We start from the raw sequence: 15,890 nt of genomic DNA on the forward strand, positions 1-15,890 counted from the left end.
ATTTTGGGACCTTGTCTGTTATTTTCTTGAATCACTTGTCACACAATGCTGTTGGTTCAAAATCCTTCAGGAACTTTAAATCTTTTTTTGTGAAGGTGCTGGCTTACTGGAGGTTGGTGGTTCTACTGAGGTTTAAACTCATGCCCCACATAGTACATGGAGAGATGTCATAGATTTACTACTTCACTTTTAAAGCTGGAATGTCCGTATATGCGGTGTGACCTTAAATATGACCAAAAAAGAAACTATAATTATTATTTTATTATCATCATTGTTAGTGTTATTACATGTATTATATTATTATTATTAACCAGGTTTTCCGAAGGAAAAAACTGGTTATTAGATTGAGGTATGTCGGCGGGCGGGCGCGGCGGGCGGATGGGCGGACGGGCGGGCGTAAACAATTTCTTCTGTGCGCAACTCCTCCTACATTTCTCAACGGATTTTGACCAAACTTTTCACAGAAGCTTTGTCATCAAGTGCCCTGGCGCATATTGTCGGGGTTTTGCGATTAGATAATATTTGACCTAATTATGGCCCTTTGTTTTTTTTCCTTATATAAAATATATAGTGAACAATTTCTTCTGTGCGCAACTCCTCCTACATTTCTCAACGGATTTTGACCAAACTTTCTCAGAAGCTTTGTCATCAAGTGCCCTGTCACATATTGCCAGGGTTTTGCAATTGGTATAAATTTGACCTAATTATGGCCCTTTGTTTTTTTTCCTTATATAGAATATATAGTGAACAATTTCTTCTGTGCGCAACTCCTCCTACATTTCTCAACGGATTTTGACCAAACTTTCTTAGAAGCTTTGTTATCAAGTGCCTGGCACATATTGTCGGGGTTTTGTGATTGGATAATATTTTACCGAATTATGGCCCTTTGTATATTTTTTCCTTATACAGAATATATAGAGAACAATTTCTTCTGTGCTCAACTCCTCCTACATTTCTCAATGGATTTTGAACAAACTTTCTTAGAAGCTTTGTTATCAAGTGCCTGGCACATATTGTCGGGGTTTTGTGATTGGATAATATTTGACCGAATTATGGCCCTTTGTATATTTTTTCCTTATACAGAATATATAGTGAACAATTTCTACAGTGCGCAACTTCTCCTACATTTCTCAATGGATTTTGACCAAACTTTCACAGAAGCTTTGTCATCAAGTGCCCTGGCGCTCACTAAATTCCAAGACATCATTCAAGTATTTTTTTAAAATTGTGAACATACTTTAATTGATATCGCACAAAACACCACACGCCAATATTGTTGACAAAAGAAAATGACAAGAGACGCAAAAATTAAGCAAAATAAAGTACTGTTTACCTTTCTAAAATATTTGGGAAAAAAAGGCGAATAGACAACATAAAATTTCTCAATCATTTTTGTTTGAGGAATATTAAAAAAGCCATAATTCCTCCTAAAAGTTCAATTAAAAACAAATGCCCCTTCATGACAAAGCTTCTGTGAAATATTTTGCTGAAAACCTGGTTGCATCGCATTGCGATGTTCCTTGTTATCATTATTATAACATGTATTATTATGCTCCCCGAAAAATTTCAGGGGAGCATATAGTCGTCGGGTTGTCCGTCCGTCCGTCCGTACGTACGTCCCGAATTCGTGTCTGGCCCATAACTTTATTTGAAGTCGGATTTTAAAACTTTTTCACAGAAATGATCACCATATTGAGACGACGTGTCGCGTGCAACATTTGGGTTGCTACCTTGAAGGTCAATGCTACCTTGAAGGTCAAGGTCACAGCATGACCTTGCAGCAAAATCGTGTCCGGTCCATAACTTCATTATTTGAAGTCGGATTTTAAAAATATTTCACAAAAATGATCACCATATTGAGACGATGTGTCGTGCGCAACATTTGGGTCGCTACCTTGAAGGTCAAGGTCACAGCATGACCTTGCAGCAAAATCGTGTCCGGCCCATAACTTCGCTGTTTGGAGTTGGATTTAAAAAGTATTTCACAGAAATGATCATCATATTAAGATGACGTGTCACGCACAACATTTGGGTCGCTACCTTGAAGGTCAAGGTCACAGCATGACCTTGAAGCAAAATCGTGTCCGTCCCATAACTTCCTTATTTGAAGTCAGATTTTTAAACTATTTCACAGAAATGATCACCATATTAAAATGGCATGTTGCGCGCAACATTTAGCTCGCTACCTTGAAGGTCAAGGTCACAGCATGACCTTGCAGCAAAATTGTGTCCGGCACATTACTTCATTATTTGAAGTCGGATTTTACAACTATTTCACAGAAATGATCACCACAATGAGACATTGTGTCGCGCGCAACATTTGGGTCGCTACCTTGAAGGTCAAGGTCACAGCATGACCTTGCAGCAAAATCGTGTCAGGCCCATAACTTCGTTACTGGAAGTCGGATTTAACAACTATTTCACAGAGATGATCACCATATTGAATCGACGTGTCGCATGCATTATTTGGGTCGCTACCTTGAAGGTCAAGTTCACAGCATGACCTTGCAGCAAAATCATGTCCGGCGCATAACTTTGTTATTTGAAGTCGGATTTTACAACTATTTCACAAAAATGATCACCATATTGAGACAATGTGTCGTGCACAATATTTGGGTTGTTTTTACACTTTGAACTTTGTCTGTGACATAACTCTGACACAACAAGATGTATACCTTCCTGTGTCCAAAACCTATTCGGGGAGCATCACCCGGTTCAACCAGCTCTTGTTATTATTGTTATAATTATTGTTGTTGTTGTTGTTGTTATTGTTATTGTTATTATTATTATTATTATTAAATGTTAGCTTACCTGAATTTGAAATGTATTTAAAAAATATATTATACATTGTAATTTTTCAGTTTCCAGATCAAACTTTGTCTTTGTTGCACTTTTAAACTTTGAGTTTGGTTTGATTTTACATAATTATGGACATTATATTATCAATATCTTTAAAACAGAAATAAAAAGCAGCTGCATTGATATTTGTATTACAATATCAAAATTATCAATTATGATTTCTAAATGGTGGAAGATTCTTTAAAGATTGTTCTAAAATAAGTTAAAAGTGATTTGACTTCTTTAATTTGGCTATCTTTAACTTTATGTTTGTGAACTCATTTTACATAAAAAAATATTTAAAGAAGAAGCATAATTGAAAATATTAATTTCCTTTTGTCAACTGATTTTGTGTTGGTATCACTACTTTAATATTGATAATTTTAAAGTAAAGCAAAAAAATGAAAAATTAATTTTGATTGAAATATTTTCAGAGTGGAAGTAAATGATGTCATCAGGAAAGTTCAAAAGTGGGTAACCACGGCAACCAATGCTGTTGACAGTGAAGATGGTAAACTTGTGGAACAGGTAATTTGTTGTTAAGCAGATTTCATCATAAATATTTAACATTTATAAAAGTTTTTCTTTTGATCTTACTTAATTTGAAGACTTGCTTATAATTTATAAACTCTCTTTTGAGTTTTGTAATGAAGGAACATGTACACTTTGTGATGTGCACCTCTTTTTATTTCATATGAACCAATTTACCTGATTCAAACACAATTAATTATACAACCTAATTACAAATTTGAAAATAGAACAAAAAAACCTTCCACCTTTTAAATATTTAATTTTGAGAGGAAACTAGTGACAAGAAACCAGTGCTCAAAGATTACCCGTTATTTAATTTTATCTTCAGGTTACAACCTTACACTCAGAGATGATACGTTGGATGGTTCAAGTGTTGCTACGTCTGGCACCAAACAAGGAAGGTAACTCTAAGGAGGCAGGAGAAATGGCATTATTGGGTAGTGCAACAGTTACCCAACTTCATCAGAATGCTAAATCACTGTTTGAACAGCTTCAAATGTTCTCAAGCTATGTTGTCCAGTGAGTAGATTGACTTTTCATGTTCTCTATAGCTATTTGAAATAACAACATTAAGATCTATGTAAAACCCAACTTAGAAATGTTGTTAGCTCATTATATTGTTATGTCATTTACCCAGCTGGTTGATGAATTAATATGTAACATATTTAGACTGTTGAATTTAAAACATCCTTTTGCAAATCAATAATATGAACTACATACAGCATTGTGTAAAAATATCTTTACTTGTATATAATTATCCATTATACAAAAATATATATCCTGCTGCGATAAACATAATATGTTTTTGTGTAGATAAGAACCTTGCAAAAGACTTACTGGTATGAATCATGTAAAAATAACATTAAGTTGCATACCAATTAGAAAGGAATGTCAAGATTGTTAATGTACCCTGTTGCATTACAAAGAAACATAACTCTTATTGTGCCTTAGTTTATGTCAATAATTGCCTGCCTGCTTTGCTTTATATGAAGAGCATTAATTTTGATAAGTAATGAGGGGGGTCACTGGTTTGATCCTCAGACAAGGTGTAATTTCTTCATGGCAATTGATCTGGGACATTGAGTTTAATGGGCATTTGTCTCTCACCCACCGTTCATAAATCATGTGGGATAATGTAGTCAGTCACTTGTGGAGAAATTGGTAATTACTGGTTAATAAAGTGGAGAAATTTTGTAATTACTGGTCAGTTCGTGGAGAAATTGGTAATTACTGGTCAATTTGTGGAGAAATTGGTAATTACTGGTTAATAAGTAGAGAAATTGGTAATTACTGGTTAATTATCCAGGAAAGTCAGTTAGGCGGATCACCTGTCGAGATGTGGCCAAAAATGTGTAAATATCAACATAAAACCCGGGGAAAACAAACAATAAACTAGTTAAAGAATATTGTGTATCCTGTAGTTATATCATATTGTTACATGTGATGTCTTTTCTTCCCCAACAGGTCTGTTATTACTTGTAAAGCTCAACTTGAACTTTCCAACTCTGATAAATATTTTTGGGACATGTTGTAAGATGTTGTAAAATACATCCTTATAGTTTAATGTTGTATTTGATTTATTTGCTTTTATATGAAAATTTAGTTATATTTCACAGACTGTTTGCTTGTGAGAATGAGTTTTTGTTTATATTTATTTCTTGTTGTTTTTTTTCTTCCCTTTTAGGGTATGAAAATGAAATTAAACTTATTTTATACCATTTATATATAACGTTATATTACCGAATCTATCTGTTATGTAAAATCGTTTTTATGAGATGATGACAATATACAGTCAAACATGTATGCTTTTTAGCTCGACTATTCGATAAGAATAAGTAGAGCTATTGCAGTCACCCGAGCGTTGGCGTCGGCGTAACCACTTATGTTAAAGTTTTTGTAATAGTTCAAATATTTTCAAAGTCCATTGACATATGGCTTTGAAACTTTGCACACTTGTTCACCATCATAACCCCAACCTGTAGACAGGAGGAGGTAACTCTATCAAGCATTTTGACAGAATTATGCCCCTTTTTCGACTTAGAATTTACGTTAAAGTTTTTGTAATAGTTCAAATATTTTCAAAGTCCATTGACATATGGCTTTGAAACTTTGCACACTTGTTCACCATCATGACCCCAACCTGTAGACAGGAGGAGGTAACTCTATCAAGCATTTTGACAGAATTATGCCCCTTTTTCGACTTAAAATTTACGTTAAAGTTTTTGTAATAGTTCAAATATTTTCAAAGTCCATTGACATATGGCTTTGAAACTTTGCACACTTGTTCACCATCATGACCCCAACCTGTAGACAGGAGGAGGTAACTCTATCAAGCATTTTGACAGAATTATGCCCCTTTTTCGACTTAGAATTTACGTTAAAGTTTTTGTAATAGTTCAAATATTTTCAAAGTCCATTGACATATGGCTTTGAAACTTTGCACACTTGTTCAACATCATGACCCCAATCTGTAAACAGTAGGAGATAACTCTATCAAGCATTTTGACAGAATTAAGCCCCTTTTTCGACTTAGAATTTACGTTAAAGTTTTTGTAATAGTTCAAATATTTTCAAAGTCCATTGACATATGGCTTTGAAACTTTGCACACTTGTTCACCATCATGACCCCAACCTGTAGACAGGAGGAGGTAACTCTATCAAGCATTTTTTTTACTATCAAGCACTAAGAATAGTCGAGCGTTGCTGTCCTACCGACAGCTCTTGTTTCCATACATGTTTCATCAATATTCATATAAGTTAACATATTATTTTTTCCATTGAAAGATTTTTTTTAAGAAAAGGCAATTTAGGAAATTGTGGAAGATGATTTTAGAAAAGTCATTTGCCAGTAAGTTTTTACATAAAGTCAATAAAGTCAAATAGGTTGTTATTATTTTCTTTAATATAAGTTTAACTCTTTGCCAGTCTATATGTTTTAGGTTATGTTTTCCATGTATGTTTTTTCTTAGACTTAAATTTATATGTTTTTTTCTTCTTTCTAATGTTTTATCATTTTTCATATATGTTTATTATCTTATGATTTTTCATATACCAGTATGCTTAATTTTTTTCTTTGTATGCTTTTTTTCCATACATGTTTCATCAATTACCATATAAGTTATATGATATTATTTGTTCCATGTAAAGATGTTGTAATGGTATAGTAATGGACAACACACAAATGAGGAGAGATCTGATGGAAGAGAATGCTGACCACGAACTGAAAGATTTACAAAGATTAAAGGTAGTCTTAAAATAAGATAAATTTCATGTTTATTTATTTATGGTGGTGGTAGTTTTACCATCCAGATCACAACAATAAGCCACATTGAATTAACCAGAGCACAGTTCAGCTACTGTTTATTATTTAGAAAAAATAAAGACTCTTATATCAATGACTCTGAAATTATGAACTTATTATACCCCCGCACAACAAAGTTGTAAGGGAATATAACTGGAATATGCTTGTCCGCCCGGCCGTCAGGCGTCCGTCGGTTTTTTCTTGTCCGCCCAATAACTTAAGATTCCTTTGACCCACAGTCTTCATATTTGGCATGGAGGTTAGTCATGACTAGTAGATGACCCCTATTGACTTTGAGGTCACCAGGTCAAAGGTCAAGGTCACAGGGGCCTTGTCTTCATAAAGCTTGTCCGCCCAATATCTAAAGATTCCTTTGACCCACAGTCTTCATATTTGGCATGGAGGTTAGTCATGACAAGTAGATGACCCCTATTGATTTTGAGGTCACTAGGTCAAAGGTCAAGGTCACAGGGGCCTTGCATTCAAAAAGCTTGTCCGCCCAATAACTTAAGATTCCTTTGACCCACAGTCTTCATATTAGGCATGGAGGTTAGTCATGACGAATAGATGACCCCTATTGATTTTGAGGTCAAAGGTCAAGGTCACAGGGACCTTGTCTTCAAAAAGCTTGTCCGCCCAATAACTTAAGATTCCTTTGACCCACAGTCTTCATATTTGGCATAGGGTTAGTCATGACGAGTAGATTACCCCTTTTGATTTTGAGGTCACCAGGTCAAAGGTCAAGGTCACAGGGGCCTTGACTTCAAAAAGCTTGTCCGCCGAATAACTTAAGATTCCTTTGACCCACAGTCTTCATATTTGGCATGGAGGTTAGTCATGACAAGTAGATGACCCCTATTGATTTTGAGGTCACCAGGTCAAAGGTCAAGGTCACAGGGGGCCTTGACTGCACAAAGCTTGTCCGCCCAATAACTTAAGATTCCTTTGACCCACAGTCTTCATATTTGGCATGGAGGTTAGTCATGATGAGTAGATAACCCCTTTTGATTTTGAGGTCACCAGGTCAAAGGTCAAGGTCACAGGGGCCTTGAGTTCAAAAAGCTTGTCAGCCCAATAACTTAAGATTCCTTGGACCCACAGTCTTCATATTTTGCATATAGGTTAGTCATGATTGGTAGATGACCCCTATTGATTTTGAGGTCACTGGGTCAAGGTCACAGGGACTTTGACTTTAAAAAGTTTGTCCGCCCAATAAATTAAGAAACCTTTGATCCACAGTGTTTATATTTGGCATGGAGGTTAGTCGTGATTAGTAGATAACCCCTATTGATTTTAAGTTGACTGGATCAAAGGTCAAGGTCACAGGGGCCTTGACTTCAAAAAGCTTGTCCGCCCAATAACTTAAGATTCCTTTGACCCACAGTCTTCATATTTAGCATGGAGGTTAGTCATGACGAGTAGATTACCCCTATTGATTTTGAGGTCACCAGGTCAAAGGTCAAGGTCACAGGGGCCTTGACTTCAAAAAGCTTGTCCGCCTAATAACTTAAGATTCCTTTGACCCACAGTCTTCATATTTGGCATGGAGGTTAGTCATGATGAGTAGATGACCCCTATTGATTTTGAGGTCACCAGGTCAAAGGTCAAGGTCCCAGGGGACTTGACTGCAAAAAGCTTGTCCGTTCAATAACTTAAGATTCCTTTGACCCACAGTCTTCATATTTGGCATGGAGGTTAGTCATGACGAGTAGATAACCCCGATTGATTTTGAGGTCACCAGGTCAAAGGTCAAGGTCACAGGGGCCTTGAGTTCAAAAAGCTTGTCAGCCCAATAACTTAAGATTCCTTGGACCCACAGTCTTCATATTTTGCATATAGGTTAGTCATGATTGGTAGATGACCCCTATTGATTTTGAGGTCACCGGGTCAAGGTCACAGGGACTTTGACTTTAAAAAGTTTGTCCGCCCAATAAATTAAGAAACCTTTGATCCACAGTCTTTATATTTGGCATGGAGGTTAGTCATGATTAGTAGATAACCCCTATTGATTTTAAGTTGACTGGATCAAAGGTCAAGGTCACAAGGGCCTTAACTATAAAAAGCTTGTCTGCCCAATAACTTAAGATTCTTTTGACCCACAGTCTTCATATTTCGCATGGAGGTTAGTCATGATTAGTAGATGATCCCTTTTGATTTTGAGGTCACTGGGTCAAAGGTCAAGGTCACAGGGGCCTTGATTTCAAATAGTTTGTCGGCCCAATAACTTAAGAAACCTTTGACCCACAGTCTTCATATTTGGCATGGAGGTTAGTCATGATAAGTAGATGACCCCTATTTATTTTTATTACACTGGGTCAAAGGTCAAGGTCACAGGGGCCTTGACTAAAAAAGCTTGTCTGCTGAATAACTTAAGATTCCTTTGACACACAGTCTTCATATTTGGCATGGAGGTTAGTCATGATTAGTAGGTCACCCCTATTTATTTTAAGGTCACTGGGTCAAAGATCACGGTCACATGGACTTTGACTTCAAAAAGATTGTCCACCCATTTACTTAATATTCCTTTGACCCACAGTCCTCATATTTGGCATGGAGGTTGATCATGACTATACGGTGACCCCTATTGATTTTGAGGGTCACTTGGTCAAAGGTCCGCTAAAAAAAGCTTTTCCCCTCAATTGCTTAAGAAAAGACTGTCCGCAGTTTATTGATTTTGACATTTGAAGCATGTAGAATACATAGCACTGGCTTAGTAACCTCAGATTTGGCAGGGACATTGTCCTTGAGCTCTAAATGGCCACTGTTGATTCTGACAAAGTGGTATGCGGTGGTATTCACGCCATGACAGTGGCAGTTCTAGTTTAAAACAGTTGCACATATGTGTACATTGTGCATTGTGTGTTGAAAAAGTTTGAAATACAAAAGATAGTCTGTCATTATTTCTTGAAAGTGAAATTTATCTGAATATATTTTTTTTTTCCGTCCAATGTGTGTTGAAAAAAATTGAAACACAAAAGAAGGTATGTTAATATTTCTGGAAAGTGAAATTTATCTTAATAGACCAATTTTCGTTTAGTATTTTTTTTTCTTACTACTTAGGAAGCCTATTTTTAGACAAGGTTTACATTTTGATAAATCTGAACATAAAACAGAGACACTGTTGGAGCCCTTGGAAGTTTTTAGAAATTAGATTTGGATCAGTTTCAGTTTATTTCTAGTAATATAGACCTTAGGCTCAAAATACAAAGTACAACAATACAATCAAACAATAGAGTGATAAATTGCAAATCAGTTCATATTAAAAGCTTACAAATATTTATGATTCTCTGTTTGTTGATAGTACTTAATTGTAACTTTTCTTTAAATATTACCCCATTAATTTCCCTCCATTAGTATATAAAACAGAGACACTGTTGGTCTTAACCTTAGTTGTTTCAGAATTAGTTATGGATTAGTTCATATTAAAAGCTTAGAAAGCAGTCCCTTTCATTTGATACTACTTTATTTTAAGGCTTCTTTAAATCTTATACAATCAATTTCTCTCCATCAGGTATTATAGCCTGTATCATGTGTATTCCTATTACAGCATGAATGTGATGACTGGATTAAGACAGCTAAGATATTGACAAGTAAGCTGATGGGCGAGCCTGTGGACTCCCTGTTCCCACCAAAACCCTCAGACATTGAGAAGAAGGAAACAAAACAGGTGTCCCTTGTTCAGCATGATCAGGAATATGTAGATCAAGAAAAGTTGAAGAAGCCTGAAGATACAGATAAGAAAGAGGTACTGATAAATCAATATATACAAGATTTAATGTTTTAATTGGTGAAAGAAATTATTGAAATTTCAAAACTTGTGCGATCAGATTGTTTTCATATTCTGAAGATTACATCTGGAGTGAGTTTTGTGAAATATAAAAGAAATCAGAAAAAATTCTCTACTTAACTTGATATTCAGCTGCTGTTTTAGTAGATTACTTGTAGCTATGTATTCCTGTATGCACCAACTGCCTTATCAAGATTTTCATTGAAACTGTATTCTTTTCAATATATGATTTTTATGAAGATATGCATAATATAGTACAATACTGAATTCTTTTGTATGAGAACACAATTGCCAAACCTATATAAGATGAGGGGCTAGCTTAATTGTATGGATTGAAATGGATTTTTTTACTCTGAAAATGAAAATGAGGCCAGATTGAGTACAGTATTGATTTGATATGGATATTTTTGGACGCAGAAAAAGATGGGGCAAAATTGATATGATTAGATCCAAGAATGATGTAAATTGGGAGATCACATGGTTCAAACACATGAAGTTCATTGGTTTTGTAAGATGTGAAATAAAAAGAAATATTCTACCAATAACTGACAGCAAATTCTATTAAGCAAAACTAGTACAGTCCAACCCCATTTATTCGAAGTGTCTGGGACTGAATATTTACTTCGAAAAATTGACGGGTTCAAATAATCGAAATCGGAATATTGTGATAGACGAAAACTACACCACTTTGACCAATCATTTGAGAAAAATAGATATTAAAGAAAAAATGCGAAAAAAATTATTGTATTGACATTAAAGACATAAATACTTGCATATTATTCTACATTATGTATCGTTTCGTTTCGCGCAAAGCCTTGATAATGGCCATGTTGACACTACGGTATTTAACTCTGGTATTTTGGATTAGGATAAAGGCTCTCACGTAGCGTTACAATTAATGAAAAAAAATGTTTTGGATGTTTTGACAAATTTACATATACGGTATGTATGAAAATTGTTGCTGTCATCTTCAAGCAATAACAGTAAAAAATCGGACACGGTGCATTGATTTTCATTTTCGGCAATTAAAGTTGATTAAAGAACACACAAAGAGTTATTATCATGATTGTCTAAATACACGCATGACTGTTGATATTTTTCACAAGTCGACCGGTCAGCCAGTGGATTTGCCCCAATTAGTCTGGCTTCGATTAATAATTAGACTGGCTTCGAATAAAAGGTGTGAAATTCTTTCATAATTGTAAAATCGGGACCGAAATTTTACTTCGAAAAATAGGAGGTATTCGGATAATGCATTTCGAATAATACGCTCGTATATATATTGATTATATAGAGATAAAAACGGGACCGCCGATCTACTTCGGATAATGCCGGGTATTCGAATAAAGGGTTGTCGAATAACCGGGGTCGGACTGTATTCAGTTGATCAAACAACATAAATTAAAACATCACGAGATGATTGTGGACTTTGAACAAATATTTAGTTGCAAGTTGATCATTATTTCATTTATGACATAGGGTGAGAAGCCTGCTGAGGGAGAAAAAACAAAGGAGGGTGAACCAGCCTCTGAGGAAGGTAAAGAAGACGAGGAGAAGGAACAGACTGAGGGAGAAACTGAGGAGGGTAAACAAACTAGTGAGGAATCAAAAACAGACACTGGTACAAGCACACAGACAAAGGCCGAGGAAAAGGTAAGATATACAATTGTTGTTCTTTTTATATTAAAGGAACTAACTTCAGAAGTTAGAGCGCTCTGTCATTTTATGTATTGTCAAAATTTTGCTATTGATCAATAATCATAACACATTTTAAAATTTGGATAAATTTGTGTAATTGATTAAATGCCTAGAAATAATTGAATTTTGCCTAAAACATAAACAAAAACAGGTGTCAGTTTCTGTAACTATGGTGTTGTAACATAATTGACATATATCTGATATCAGTGTATCTATATTTGTCATCTGATATTAATATATTGTTGATATGCTTTGCACTGAATCAATGACAGCTGTATACTTTCTCATAAAAGATAACACTGGTTAAATGTAATTCAAAAGATATAGATAGATAGAGACTGCTTTAAAATACAAAATGAAGTCTGTGTAAAAAATAATGAAAACCATAGAATATATGAGTATATATCTATAATAATAATAGCACAGTACTGCACATTTGCAATATAAAATTTCACTGGATAATCATTACATTTATATTATTTAGAAACTTTGCCGCTGCAAATTCATTTCTAATTTTCAATAATTTTTTATCATAAAAAGCACTGACTGTACTGAAATATAAATTTGTTATAAAAACTTTAAAATGTTAGATGGTTATACTGTTATATGAATTTGTAAATTTATAAGAACTTTTGACAGGTTTTATGGTTGTATATAAAATGATTCTTTGCTAATTATAACACATGCCTTTTTGCTTAGGTTATAAAATTAATGCTAACAACTGTTCAAACCAAACTGTAACATAACCTGTCATACATCTATATAACTAATAATATAAAGAAAAAAATCTCAATAATAATAACATGTAACTCACATTGTTGTGTACTATAGGATGATGGTGAGAAGTTGGAGGTCATTGGTGGAGATGACAACACTCATGTCCAGAAACTGGAACAGAGACCAAGCCAGGTAAAGTTCACCTTTAAAAAAATATAGCCAAACCTATGCTTGAAAACATAATTATATTGATAACTGTTTCACAGAAACACTAATTCAATTTTCCTACATGAAAGATAAATCATAAAAAAGACCTCTACTACTTTTGGTATTGTTTCAAGTTGATATATTGGATTTTATTTGTTTACACCCTAAAAGGTAAGCCATGCATGCATGTTAAAGCAAAACACGCCTCCATAATCATGCTAGTTTTCATGAAAAGTTTGAAAATGTATTTATAACCCCGCACAACGAAGTTGTAAGGGGGGTATACTGGAATCAGCTTGTCCGGACGTCCGGCCGTCCGTCGGTTTTTCCTTGTCCGCCCAATAACTTAAAATTCTGTTGACCTACAGTCTTCATATTTGGCATGGAGGTTAATCATGATTAGTAGATGACCCCTATAGATTTTGAGGTCAAAGGTCAAGGTCACAGGGGTATTGACTATAAAAAGCTTGTCTGCCCAATAACTTAAGAAACCTTTGACCCACAGTCTTCATATTTGGCATGGAGGTTAGTCATGATTAGTAGACCCCTATTGATTTTGAGGTCGCTGGGTCAAAGGTCAAGGTCACAGGGGCCTGGACTAAAAAAGCTTGCCCACCCTATAACTTAAGATTCCTTTGACCCACAGTCTTCATATTTGGTATTTTGATTAGTAGATCTACTTGATTAGTAGATGATCCCTATTTATTTCGAGGTCACCAGGTCAAGGTCACTGCGGCCTTGACTAAAAAAAGCTTGTCCACCCAATAACTTAAGATTCCTTTGACCCACAGTATTCATATTTGGCATGGAGGTTAGTCATGATAAATAGATGGCCCCTATTGATTTTGAGGTCAAAGGTCAAGGTCACAGAGGCCTTGACTAAAAAAAACTTTGTCCACCAAATAACTTAAGATTCCTTTGACCCACAATCTTCATATGTGGCATGGAGGTTAGTCATGATTAGTTAATGACTCCTTTTGGTTTTGAGATCACTGGGTCAAAGGTCAAGGTCACAGGGACTTTGACTTCAAAAAGTTTGTCCGCCCAATAACTTAAGAAACCTTTGACCCACAGTCTTCATATTTGGCATGGAGGTTGATCATGACCATAAGGTGACCCCTATTGATTTTAAGGTCACTGGGTCAAAGGTCAAGGTCACAGGGGCCTTGACTAAAAAGCTTTTCCGCTCAATTGCTTAAGAATACTATGGTCAACAGTCTTCATATTTGGAATTGAGGTTGTTTATGACTAGTAGATGACCCTTATTGATTTTTAGGTGACTGTGTCAAATGTCAAGGTCACAGGGATTTTTTACTATAATAAGCTTGTCTGCTCAAATGCTTAAGAATGCCTGTCTGCAGTGTATTGATTTTGACATTTTCACATTTGAAGCATGTAGAATACATAAATTAGCAATGCACTGGCTTAGTAACCTCAGGTTTGGCAGGAAGGTTGTCCTTGAGCTCTAAATGGCCACTGTTGATTCTGACAAAGTGGTATGCGGGGGTATTCACATCATGACAGTGGCAGTTCTAGTTAAAACTAAAATATTGTGAAGTGAACAAAAAAAAAATAAACAGCATACAAACGGCACAAACAATCCACATAAATTACCAAAAAAGAGGTCAAAATGTGCTATAATAGCCCTTTTGCATTAATAACACAGATAAATTTGGTTAAAGTTACTGGAAAATCAGTCATTAATCGCATATAACATGTAAATTGAATTGTTTAACTTTTGTTGAAATCTTAGTACATGTACATTTTTCTCAAGTTTAATTTTCTTGAAATATTTTGGCTCCTCTGGAGGCATGCAACTTTAGCCAATAAGAATAGTACAACTTCTCATAAATATTCATTAGGTTAGAGTCTTATTTGCATATCAGTTCTAAAATATAACATAAATATTATTTTACATGATAATTTCAGCCATTCCTTCCTGATGGTAAAACTGCTGCTCCAGGTCCACCAGGGGCTGGAGGCCCTGATACGGCAAAAGCTTATGAGGCCTTAGCTGCTGTAGATTCATTAAATAAACAGTTACTGTAAGTAAATCTATAATAATTTACAATACATACAATAAATAAATATCCTTGAGACATTATGTTTTTTGAAAACTTATAATGAAATCAATATCTGTACTGTTGGAGAAATTCTTATCACAAAATGGCCATTATTTTTAATACAGTGTAAAGCTGTGCTTTTTGCTGTGGATTATGTTGTGGATTATCAGAATAAAGCTCTCAGTGATGAGATGTTATGTAAACATATTCTTGGTAAACATATGTATAGTTTTTGCTATATAATTTAGATGTAGTGTATCAACTGGATTTATCACATACTCATGCTGCTTTTGTGACTCCCTAAAAATGATATTGTGCGGCCATGCATATATTTTGACCTGACGTTATTTGCGTTATACAATACGAAGACGCCCTAAATGTTAGCATTGCACTATAGGCATGTCAATGAAAAATGATTCTTTTCACTTTAAACAGTCTTTATTTTGGGTATGTGATAAATAGAATGTTATATTCGTGTAGGTTCATTACTGTTTTTATTGAATTCATTGAATAAAATGATATAGTGCCTGCCAGATGCTTGCATAATATATTATTATTTAACTTGGTCAATAAATTCAGTATTGAACCTACACTTGTTCAATAATCTCTATGTCATGTTGACAGGGCTACAGAAGAGCGAGCACAAATAGCAGAAGAAAAAGCCGACACTGCCGAGGCTGAGTTGAACGTTTGTCTGGAGAAAATCAGAGAGATGGCAAAGAGAATTGCTGAGCTCGAGAAAACGTCA

General features: G+C 35.0%; 1 protein-coding gene across 1 annotated transcript in view; it reads left to right on the forward strand.

The window, feature by feature from the left end:
• LOC132732148 (axonemal dynein light chain domain-containing protein 1-like) overlaps positions 1-15,890 on the forward strand; it is a 46,274-nt gene that overhangs the window by 27,591 nt on the left and 2,793 nt on the right. The window contains 9 exon segments of the mRNA XM_060718516.1: positions 3,273-3,366; positions 3,698-3,888; positions 4,834-4,899; positions 6,517-6,613; positions 10,218-10,415; positions 11,937-12,110; positions 12,987-13,064; positions 15,009-15,124; positions 15,767-15,890. Coding sequence (XP_060574499.1) covers positions 3,273-3,366; positions 3,698-3,888; positions 4,834-4,899; positions 6,517-6,613; positions 10,218-10,415; positions 11,937-12,110; positions 12,987-13,064; positions 15,009-15,124; positions 15,767-15,890 — 1,138 coding nt within the window.

This window comes from Ruditapes philippinarum, unplaced genomic scaffold (genome assembly GCF_026571515.1).
Source record: "Ruditapes philippinarum isolate M1 unplaced genomic scaffold, ASM2657151v2 ctg4659_1_1_1_1, whole genome shotgun sequence".
In the NCBI taxonomy this organism is placed as follows: Eukaryota; Metazoa; Mollusca; class Bivalvia; order Venerida; family Veneridae; genus Ruditapes; species Ruditapes philippinarum.